Raw genomic sequence first — 12427 nt, forward strand, 5'->3', positions numbered from 1 at the left:
AATAACAAACTGATTATTTGAAGAGACGGTACATTTCAACAATAAAGCACCAAAATGTCAGTGAAGCAGAGGATGATGGTTAGTTTGAGGACCCAGACATCTGTGTGAATGACATGGACTGATAGGCTTGAATTACTCTGACTGAAGAACTACCATCCCTATAGAAGGACCTCAATCCAGACAAACCAGTTACAGATATTGATTACAGACCTGAGACGGAACTAATCAGCTGATTCTACATCCAGTCATTGACCTCTGATAGACAAGACCAGCTCTGTTGGTTGTAGTAAGGAGCTGAGACACAAAGTGAGTTAGCTCAGCTCACTCGATTAGACCTAGGGCAGACATGATGAGCCTGTTAACTCAGTTCACCTGCGAGCATTAGAAGTTGAAATAGCAACTCCGGATGTTGGCATCTAGACAGAGTTCCTCTGTCCAGTGTCTGTGTTCTTTTGCCCATCTTAATCTTTTCTTTTCATTGGCCAGAGATATGGCTTTTTCTTTGCAACTCTGCCTAGAAAGCCAGCATCCTGGAGTTGTCGCTTCACTGTTGACATTGAGACTGGTGTTTTGCGGGTACTATTTAAAGAAGCTGCCAGTTGAGGACTTGTGAGGCATCTGTTTCTCAAACTAGACACTCTAACATACTTGTCCTCTTGCTCAGTTGTGCACCGGGGCCTCCCACTCCTAATTTTTATTCTGGTTAGGGCCAGTTTGCGCTGTTCTGTGAAGGGAGTAGTACACAGCATTGTATGAGATCTTCAGTTTCTTGGCAATTTCTCGCATGGAATAGAATAATTTCTCTGAACACGAATAGACTGACGAGCTTCAGAAGAAAAGTCTTTGTTTCTGGTCATTTTAAGCCTGTACTCAAACCCATAAATGCTGATGCTCATGATACTCAACTAGTCTAAAGAAGGCCAGTTTTATTGCTTCTTTAACCTGTTGGGGATAGGGGGCAGTATTTGCACGGCCGGATAAAAAACGTACCCGATTTAATCTGGTTACTACTCCTGCCCAGTAACTAGAATATGCATATAATTGTTTGATTTGGATAGAAAACACCCTAAAGTTTCTAAAACTGTTTGAATGGTGTCTGTGAGTATAACAGAACTCATATGGCAGGCCAAAACCTGAGAAGATTCCAAACAGGAAGCGCCCTCTCTGACCATTTCTTGGCCTTCTTTGTCATCTCTATCCAAAACAAAGGTCTGACATGCACTGTCAACTGTGGGACCTTATATAGACAGGTGTGTGCCTTTCCAAATCATGTCCAATCAATTGAAATTACCACAAGTGGACTCCAATTAACCTCTTACATCTAGATGTTCCGCTAGCGGAACACCGCTCCAATATCCAATGATAGGGCGTGGCGCGAATTACAAATTCCTCAAAAATCCCAAAACTTCCATTTTTCAAACATATGACTATTTTACACCATTTTAAAGACAAGACTCTCCTTTATATAACCACATTGTCCGATTTCAAAAAGGCTTTACAACGAAAGCAAAACATTAGATTATGTCAGGAGAGTACCCAGCCAGAAATAATCACACACCCATTTTTCAAGCTAGCATATAATGTCACAAAAACCAAAACCACAGCTCAATGCAGCATTAACCTTTGATGATCTTCATCAGATGACACTCCTAGGACATTATGTTATACAATACATGCATGTTTTGTTCAATCAAGTTCATATTTATATAAAAAAACAGCTTTTTACATTAGCATGTGACGTTCAGAACTAGCATACCCACCAAAAACTTCCGGTGAATTTACTAAATTACTCACGATAAACGTTCACAAAAAACATAACAATTATTTAAAGAATTATAGATACAGAACTCCTTTATGCAATCCCGGTGTCCAATTTTAAAATAGCTTTTCGGGGGAAAGCACATTTTGCAATATTCTGAGTAGATAGCCCGGCCATCACAAGCTAGCTATTTTGACACCCGCCAAGTTTGGCACTCACCAAACTCAGATTTAGTATAAGAACTTCTACTTCCACACCAATGTTGTTTTTGTTCCAAATAATCCATAGTTATATCCAAATAGCGGCGTTTTGTTCTTGCGTTCAAGACACTATCCGAAGGGTGACGCGCCGGCGCGTATCGTGACAAAAAAATTCAACATTTTCCATTACCATACTTCGAAGCATGTCAAACGCTGTTTAAAATCAATTTTTATGCGATTTTTCTCGTAAAATAGCGATAATATTCCGACCGGGAGACGTCGTTTTCGTTCAAAGACTGAAAATGTAAAATGGACTCTTCACATGCACGCGTGCGCCCGTTTCATTGTTCTCAGATCGACCACTATCCAAATGTGCTACTGTTTTTCAGCCAGGGACTGCAGAGTCATCATTCAACGTTCTGGCGCCTTCTGAGAGCCTATGGGAGCCTTAGAAAATGTCACGTTACAGCAGAGATCCTCTATTTTCCATAAAGAGGCTATAGAAAGCCAAGAAATGGTCAGAGAGGGCACTTCCTGTATGCAATCTTCTCAGGTTTTGGCCTGCCATATGAGTTCTGTTATACTCACAGACACCATTCAAACAGTTTTAGAAACTTTAGGGTGTTTTCTATCCAAATCAAATAATTATATGCATATTCTAGTTTCTGGGCAGGAGTAATAACCAGATTAAATCGGGTATGTTTTTTATCCAGCAGTGAAAATACTGCCCCCTATCCTAAACAGGTTAAGTTGTAGAAACATCTCAAGGATGATCAATGGAAACAGGATGCACCGGAGCTCAATTTCGAGACTCATAGCAAAGGGTCTGAATACTTATATAAATACGTTTTTTTTTAAATAAAAAATTATACATTTGCATAAAATAAAATCAAAACTGTTTTCGCTTGAAACATGTATTTAATCAATTTTAGAATAAAGCTGTAACGTAACAAAATGTGAAAAAAGTGAAGGAGTCTGAATAGTGTCCGAATGCTGGCAAGGGATATCACGCTGGCAAGGGATATGATCTAACAGGTCATAGAGCAAACAATGCAATTATCACAACACATAGGTTGTAATATGGCTTTTTTTCCCTGTATTTGCTTCCTCAGAGACTTTACCCACGCACAGCTCCTGGTAGGGTAGTGATTGTATCAGCCTGACAGACAAGAACATAGACACTAACTCTGAGTATAAGAGTTAATTGGAAGGTTTGTTTTTGACACACTTTAACAGTAAAGTTTATCCGCTTTGACCACATTGAGAAACCGGCACGTTGTTTGTGGTGGATTGGGAAACAAGTGTGAGAGAGAGAGCACACCCTGATGTTTCCTGTGTGTGTGTGTGTGTGTGTGTGTGTGTGTGTGTGTGTGTGTGTGTGTGTGTGTGTGTGTGTGTGTGTGTGTGTGTGTGTGTGTGTGTGTGTGTGTGTGTGTGTGTGTGTGTGTGTGTGTGTGTGTGTGTGTGTGTGTGTGTGTGTGTGTGTGTGTGTGTCTACTGTATACTGCATGTGCCAGTTCAATGAAAAGAAGTGCTATGCAAATTGTGAAGAACATTTTTGTATTAGCATATTTCTATGTGTTGTTTACAAGCATGTCTCTCTGTATACAATATCTATTCATTTGGTTCCATTTTTGTTTTGATTTGCAATTCACATCTGTGCCAGATAGAATAAACCTCAACTAGCAACATCCTCTACTATTGTACTGTAGGGTCTAACTGAGCAGGTTACTGTAGCTGTTATAAGAGTAATCAGAATAGAAATAGCCTTGATAGAATCCATAAAGCTGCATGTCTTCTTATACCAGTTCCCCAATCAGCTTCATTTGTCACATACTGTATCTCTCTCAAATCAAAGTTTATTTGTCACGTGCACATGATACAGCAGATGTAAACAGCATAGTGAAATGCTTACTCTTCCTCAACAATGCAATTATGCTAAATCATATAAAATAAATACACATGAGAATGTACACTATATACAAGGCCAATCCTAGTACCATTCAATGCGATGGAGGGCGGTGCTATTGTAGCCAGTCAAAATGCTCTCAACGGTACAGCTGTAGAACTTTTAGAGGATTTGAGGGCCCATGCCAAACTTTTTCAACTTCTTGAGGGGAAGAGGCGCTGTCGCACCTTCTTCACGACTGTGCGCGTGTGTTTGGACCATTTGAAATCTTTAGTGATTTGGACACCGAGGAACTTGAAGCTGTCTGCCTGCTCCACTGCAGCCCCGTCGATGTGGATTGTAGCGTGGATGGGTATAGATGTCAGACACCGCCTGGTATAGATGTCCTCAATGGCTGGGAGCTTGCCCCCGGGATGTACTGGGCCATCCATACCATCCTCTGTAGAGCCTTGCGGTTGAGGGCGGGGCAGTTGCTGCTGATGCAGCCAGACAGAATGCTATCAACAGTGTATCTGTAGAACTAGAATGTGTTCATAGGAACCCAACCCACCCAGTTGGGGATGGCACCTACAAAGACACAGTGTGTTTGCATGTGTGTGTGTGCTCGTGTGTTAGTGCATGCATGCCTATGTGTGTGCGCAGGGTGTTCCACCATTTGCATTTATCTACTATAACAGTACATAATTTATACATTTACATGACCTTTTAGTCATTTAGCAGACGCTCTTATCAAGAACGACTTACAGGTAGTATGACAATGTGCTGAGGTTTCATGTCTTTTCACTTCCTCTGTGATTTTGGCAGAGTGAGAGGGAGAGAGGCATGCTTAAGACCTGCAGTTAAAAGCTTGCGACCACAAATAAATGAGTGTGATTCATCACTTCCTTCCTATTGAGCATGAATAGCGCAAGAGCACAGGGTGTAAACTCTTTTCACTCCTCTCTGTGTGTGTGTGTGTGTGTGTGCGCGTGTGTGTGTGTGTGTGTGTGTGTGTGTGTGTGTGTGTGTGTGTGTGTGTGTGTGTGTGTGTGTGTGTGTGTGTGTTTGTGGATGCCTGTTTAGTGCATGTAGTATGTGGACAGAGACCCTGCATACATTAGCTATACATATACAGTATAAGTATGCGTAGTGTGTGTAGACTGTAGTAGAAGGAGCTCTCCAGTTCTCCTGCCGACCTCTGGTGCCATCTGCCAGCGACAGGGAAGAAATGCAAATCAGCTGCATCCCTATAATCCACCAGGGCCAGCTCTCTGATTAGAGCAGTCCACACAACTAAACTAGGTCAGGCAGACCAGCAGCCCGCTGTGTGTGTGTGTGTGTGTGTGTATGTGAAAGACGGCACACATGCACAGTTCCTTTGTGTAGTGAGACGACTGTACGTGTGTGTATGGGGGATGGAGGTTGGGTTGATATGACGGTGTATAGAGGCCTTATTATCATATTATCTATCGTGTGTGTGCGTTCGTGTGTGTATTCGTGTGTGTGTGTGCGCGCGCATGAATATCACTTAAAGACATTCTAACACACAACAACCTTACAACACTAATCTTCAAACATATCTTTTAACACAAAATTATCACGTGATGTCGACACGCAGTATGTGACCAGACAGGGCAGCTGAGAAACTCAATGGGAAATAATGCCTCTTATCTGAGCCTCAGACACATCACAACTGACAGGGAACCTATTAAACTTCTGAAAACCAAACAGCCAGGAGGATGATGCAATATTGAGGCAACACTTGCGTAATGCAGACAGACGCGTCCTTTCTTATATCTCTGCCTGGGACGACGCCTCTGAATTATAAATGAGGACTCTTTGCAGCCACTGGCTTTCTATATGCTCACAATTATGTGTGTTTTTTACTGTGTTATTCTCCATTATAAACTGAGTGGTTCAAGCCCTGAATGCTGATTGGCTGTCACTTGTGGTATATCAGACTGTATACCACAGCTATGACAAAACATTTATTTTTACTGCTCTAATTACGCTGGTAACCTGTTTATAATATTAATAAGGCACCTCGGGGGTTTGTGATATATGGCCAATATACCACAGCTAAGGGCTGTGTCTAGGCACTCCGCCTTGCGTCATGTGTAAGAACAGCTCTTAGCCCCCTTTCCCTTATTGCTTAAATATATTATAATCTCTGTCTTTCACCTTGATTTGAGATATTCAATTCCTATTATTATCATTAACTGTTTTCTCAGTCTTGATTGCATTTCTTAAGCCTACAAGCAGGAATTTACCTTGTTTTTTTGTTCTTGGATAGTCAAGTATAGTGGTGTGGAGCTGCACTGCTCTGTGAATGTGAAGGTGAACGTGTATGTTAATGTGTGAATAGAAGTGAGCAAGAGAAAGAGAAGTAGAGAGAAAGAGAGAGAAAGAGAAAGAGAAGTAGAGAGAAAGAGAGAGAAAGAGAAGTAGTGTAACGGCTGTCTTTGGAAGAAGAGGACCAAGGTGCAGCGTGGAATTTGTTCATCTTCCTTTTAGGATGAAAAAGGCACTTCACAAAGAAAAACAAACGACAGCCAAACAGTCCTGTCAGGTATCCTAACACACTAAACAGAAATGAACTACCCACAAACCCCAAAGGAAAACAGGCTGCCTAAGTATGACTCCCAATCAGCGACAACGGTGTACAGCTGTCCCTGATTGAGAGCCATACCAGGCCAAAACAAAGAAATAGAAAATAGGGCATAGAAAAAAGGACATAGAATGCCCACCCAAATCACACCCTGACCAACCTAAATAGAGACATAGAAAAGGCTCTCTCAGGTCAGGGCGTGACAGTACCCCCCCCCCCCCCAAAGGTGCGGACTCCGGCCGCAAAACCTGAACATATAGGGGAGGGTCTGGGTGGGCATTTCTCCGCGGTGGCGACCACTGGCTCACCCCACTTTGGTGGCGCCTCTAGAGCGGGGTCCCTCGCCGCGTGCCCCGGACTGGCGGGCGACTCTGGCTGCGCCGGAGGACAGGCGGGCGACTCTGGCTGCGCCGGAGGACAGGCGGGCGACTCTGGCTGCGCCGGAGGACAGGCGGGCGACTCTGGCTGCGCCGGAGGACAGGCGGGCGACTCTGGCTGCGCCGGAGGACAGGCGGGCGACTCTGGCTGCGCCGGATTCCCCAGGCTGGGGAGACCCACTGGAGGCCTGGTCCATGGAGGAGGCACAGGATAAACCAGGCTGGGGAGACTTGCAGGAGGCCTGGCTCTGGGCGCAGGCACAGGACTCACCAGGCTGGGGAGAGCCATACCAGGCCAAAACAAAGAAATACAAAGCATAGAAAAAAGGACATAGAAAGCCCACCCACCCAAATCACACCCTGACCAACCTAAATAGAGACATAGAAAAGGCTCTCTCCGGTCAGGGCGTGACAAGTAGAGAGAAAGAGAGAGAAAGAGAAGTAGAGAGAAAGAGAGAGAGAGAAGTAGAGAGAAAGAGAGAGAAAGAGAAGTAGAGAGAAAGAGAAGTAGAGAGAAAGAGAAAGAGAGAAAGAGAAAGAGAGAAAGAGAGTGAATGAGAATGAGTGAGGGAGAAGTAAAACATTTGATCTGACATCTGAAGTTAATTTCATGTGATAAACATGTAGTCACAGTAAGGCCTACAATAAATATTACATGCTTTTAAGAATTATTCTTGAGAAAACACAGACATTCTACAGTCAGTAAAGTTAGCTGGGAAATTCAATCTATTTTCCTCCTCTAACTTATCTAGTGGCCAGATGTGCACCGTTTAGGGACATGGGACAATGTTTTTAATTTCCTGCATTAAGATTGTTTCCCTACAGTACATAGGCTAATCTTGTAGATATGAACAGATGCATGTCTGGAAGTGTGTCTGCCTTCTTTCGGAACAAATGGTTAGAACGTTAGAATGGGCAAAATGAGTGACCTAAGCGACTTTGAGCATGGTATGATCGTTGGTGCCAGGCGCGCCAGTTCCAGTATCTCAGAAATGGCCGGCCTCCTTCCAGTATCTCAGAAATGGCCAGCCTCCTTCCAGTATCTCAGAAATGGCCGGCTTCCTGGGCTTTTCACGCATTACATGACCTAGGATTTACCGAGAATGGTGCGACAAACAAAAAACATCCAGTCAGTGGCAATCCTGTGGGCGAAAACAGCTCGATGGTCGAAGGAGAATGGCAAATGGTCTGATGAATCCCGGTTCCTGTTGTGTCATGCTGATGGCAGAGTCAGGATTTGGCGTAAGCAGCATGAACGCACATGCTGGTGGTGGTGGTGTAATGGTGTGGGGAATGTTTTCCTGGCAAATGTTAGGTCCCTTGATACCAATTGAGCAATGGTGCCATGCCCCAAATAATTCAGGCTGTCCTGGAGGAAAAGGGGGTCCGACCCAGTACTAAATGGGTGTACCTAATAAACTGGACCATGGCCTTGAGTAGGCTAGTGGAGAGACTACTTCAGATTTCAGCATCACCAGCTAGCTAGCTCACATGTCCTATACAAGACCTGTGCAAGTAGAGAGTTTAAGGAGCATGAGGACAGGAAGAGGACAGGTTGAGGACAGTGTGATGACATGACAGGGACAGGGGGTGAGGAGTTGACAAGTTGACTAGAGGTCTGTGCAGCTGCAGGCACACTGGCTTAGCTCATTCTGCCTCTGTTCTGTTTGCATTAAGTCCCTAACCGGATTTCTCAGATACCACTACTCCCGATAAATCTATCTCTATGGGATTTTCAGCTGGGATTATTCCTGTCATTCTCCATGTCAGTCAGAGCCTCACTCGGCACAGCCGGTTGTAACAAGGCATATTATTCACTCTCCTTTCTCCATTGTCTTTCCCTCCAGACACTGTCTGGCTGAATGTTCCCAGTCAAATCCCTCAGCAGTGTACAGACACACAGATACACTCAGCTTTAATTAGGCCGACCACTAGAAACGGGGCAGGGAAATCTCTCTGTACAGACATACCGTCTAGAGCCAGCTTTGCAGATTTATTTCTGTAGGTTTTGTGTGTGTGTGTTTTGTGTGTGAGGGAGAGAGAAAGTATGCGTGTGTGTGCGTTCCGTGTGTGTGTGTGTGTGTGTGTGTGTGTGTGTGTGTGTGTTTCAGCATATAAAGTACTCAAAATCCACTCAACACTCTGCTTGCCCCTGAGTTCCTCATCGTCAGCTCTGAGGTCACATCCTGTGGTCATGGAGCAGCATGTCTCTTTTTCTGTTCTATGTGCTGTACAACATCAGCTCTCTAGGCAACCTACACCTCCACTGTCCCCTGTACGTGCGAAGGCATCAGGCGGGAAGGGGTGCAAAGCAGGCAAACAGTGGCAACAGTCTATGAGTCACATGCCCTCTAAGATGGTCTGCTTACACACTTACAGTGGTCACATCCTCTCTCACCCTGTTCTCACGCTGACTGATAACGTCTTGTGGGCCACATTTAGTTAGATGAGTAACCAAATGTTTCCAACTTTAAAAGGTCAAAGCTCATGAGTGCTAGGCTGCTGTGGTACCAGGTCAAAGCTCAGAGGTCAGGGTCACTGGGCTGAAAGCAACAACACTTTGAAGTTTAGACAGTGTGAATTAAGACTGTCTCCAAAGGGAGATGTGAATCCCTTCCAAAACATTTTTTTTTACTAGATTTAAAAGAATTAATGGTTTGTCTTTACTTGCCTTTCTTGAACTAACACTTGCACTTGTATTTTCTTTCTAGCACTGACTTTGCTGACAGCTGTGTTCTAATTATTATTTTTTATTTTTTTACTTACTATGACTGTGATATGCAGTTGTCTTACCTAGCCACCTTAAGATGTAAGTCGATATGGATAAGAGCTTCTGCTAAATGACTAAAATGTAAAGCTTTAATGAAGTGAACATTGAATAATGACAACCTAAGCTCAGGCCAAAACACTGAGCAGTCTACCTAATTAGTCCATTTGGAATGGAAATAATTAAACAGCTACGAAAACCCTGTTGTCTGACATACTTTTACAACAAGTCACTTTTACAACTTTACCAGTTTTAGAACAGTAACAGTTTAAACAAATTTGCTACCATTGAATAATAATAACAGTCTTTGAATTTCACTACTGTAAAAAATGACTTGTTAACATACTCGTACACCCTGCAAGCAGATCTATTACCTGTGTGCTCTTACTCCACTCACTCTCTGAAGGGAAACTTCGCTACACACTCGCTTCCAGCGGCATCCTCCACACAACAAAACACAACACTGCTTTTTCCATCTCTGTGGAATAGCAAAGCTAGTACGAGAAGAAAAAAAAACATTCTGCTGAGGCTTGGAAACCAAATCTACTATTCACCCAAGAAGACTGTTACGGGAACACAGACTGGCTAGACTTCACGCTTTCAAAATTTGATGAGAAACATTCAGCGCTCATTCAGGGGAATCTCCTCCAAGAAATTAAATGAACGACTGTGTTGAACTAATTCTGTCATCCATTTGGCTTGAATAAATGAGAGGTATTGTCTGGTTTGAATGCCTCACGGCCCACCGAGGCAAAATCCCCAACCGTAGTGGTAAATTAGGGGTCAAAGTACAGTTTTGGAATCTTCAACTGCTGTTACTTTTCAACAGAAGTAAAGTACCAACCAAATGATGTGTCTGTGTGTAGGCTATAGGCCTAGCTAAAGGTCAGCGTTCAGGGTGAATATGTACTGGCTAACGCAGGCACACACGCACGACACACACACACACACACACACACACACACACACACACAGCTTTGCTTAAAGGCTTTAAAGCATCTGATAAGGTGCTACTTGCCTGTCAAGCTCAAACATATGCAAACATCCACTCAAAGTATTTAATATATCAATCTATAGGATTAAACAGTCAGACTGGTGTGATATTTACAGTCCTGGGTGAAGATAAACATTAGCTACATCACTCCCTGATGCAATACCAGAGACCTACAGAACACATACCATTCATCTGACCTAGTCTAGTATTCATGATGTCACTGTCAATTGACTACATAAAAAAAAGCAAATTAAGAAAATGTGAACGATTAATGTTTAACATTTTACTGAGCTATTTCAATATCAAATGTCCTTCTCCTTCAGACATACATCTGTTGTGAACTGCCAAAGACATATAATATGTGTGACTGCTTGAAAATGACACATTTTTCCTTACAGAAATGTCTATAGAGATATGTGACTAAACATGTTTATCAGCTGTATAGGTCTATATTTCAGTTTTGAAGAGCCATAAGAACAGAAGTTGTAGGCTAGCACAAAGCTAAGTCGGGACTTCCAAGAATCAGTGAGTCTACAAAGCGCTGAAATTTGATACACTTGGAAAAACAAACCAAATCCCACAGGAGGTCTGCTTCAAGGAAGTTCTTGTTCTCCAGCCAAAAATACTTTTCTTTTAAGATAAAAATTAACATGAGGTCTTTTCGTAGAAAGGCTAAAGTCCTAGTTGACTCCACTTGGCAGAGATCAAACAAATAGTTGAGGGAATTGTTTTTTAAACATTGTTTGTAATTTTTTTTAACATACCAGGTTACATTGAAACAATTCACTGCAACATACCTAGATGATTGTATAGCTAGCTGATCTTAGATCATAGCTTTATGGGCAACCCCCAACCAGAGGCATTCAATCAGCCACGACTTCAGTGTCCATTCTTTCAATACTATTTCTATGAGAAGAATTGAAGATTCTACCACTTTTCTGGTTCACTATATTGTCCCTTTGATGCTGATGGAGACTCCCAGTGTTACAAGCAGTGTCGTATCCACTGCTGGCCGTCAAACTAGTACCATAATTAACTGCTGAATATAAAGTAATCCAGAGGTCTGAGCACAGTCCCCAGACTTATAACAGTAATGAGTCCCGTCCCAGCTGTGCACCGCTGTGCACTTATCGTGTCTACTCTCTATTTCAAACCTGACTGACCACTCTTGGAATATCCACTATTTCAGTATCCTTTCAGTGATCGCACACATCATACTATTTCCACAAATAGCCTTTCCCACTCCCTCCTGCCCTATCTATCTGAATAGGACTCACAGAAAATCAATGCGAATGACTAGATTTCCTCTCACCCAGGCCTGGTTCCACGAGGGTGCAAAAGGGGGCTTAGCCCCCTAAGTTTAAACTCATCCCACCTCAGTTTTAGTTTTATGTCCCTATATAAAAATAGCAAAAAACTTCAACTGATTGAGTGACAGGTTGACGTTGAATCTGTATCTCTGCTGTGCTGTGTCTGTAATGAACACTCAGGGAGAAAAAGGTGTAGATTCACGCTCAGAGCGCGGCAGGTGTTTATTTCGCCTTCGCAGAAGGCACGAATTGTGGTCACAGGCAGGCAACGGTCATACACAGGTAGGCAAACAGGCAGGTGATTCAAAACTAGGACTGAAGGCTATAACTGGTTCTCACAAACGAGCTAGGAAAAGGCTTAGTGGAGTCAAAACTAACAATACCTCACAAAGGCACAAACCGAATGAACTGAACTAAATAAGGAGCTGATGAGACCAGGTGAGTAACTAACACAGGTGAAATCAATGAACAAAAATTAAAGACAGGGCTACGTTCAAGAACACAAAGAAACAGGGCTACGTTCA

At 43.0% G+C, this 12427-nt stretch overlaps 1 protein-coding gene across 1 annotated transcript; it reads right to left on the reverse strand.

Moving 5' to 3' along the window:
- Window positions 1-3798: 3798 nt before the first annotated feature.
- LOC123728703 (uncharacterized) lies at window positions 3799-10354 on the reverse strand. The gene is made up of 2 exons (XM_082964782.1): window positions 6764-10354; window positions 3799-4344 (listed from the first exon to the last, which is right to left on the reverse strand). Exons 1-2 carry the CDS (start codon window positions 7027-7029, stop codon window positions 4230-4232), a joined length of 381 nt encoding a protein of 126 aa, XP_082820908.1. The 5' UTR covers window positions 7030-10354; the 3' UTR covers window positions 3799-4229.
- Window positions 10355-12427: the final 2073 nt, after the last annotated feature.

The sequence above is a fragment of the Salmo salar genome, chromosome 18, assembly GCF_965601325.2.
Source record: "Salmo salar chromosome 18, fSalSal1, whole genome shotgun sequence".
Lineage (NCBI taxonomy): Eukaryota > Metazoa > Chordata > Actinopteri > Salmoniformes > Salmonidae > Salmo > Salmo salar.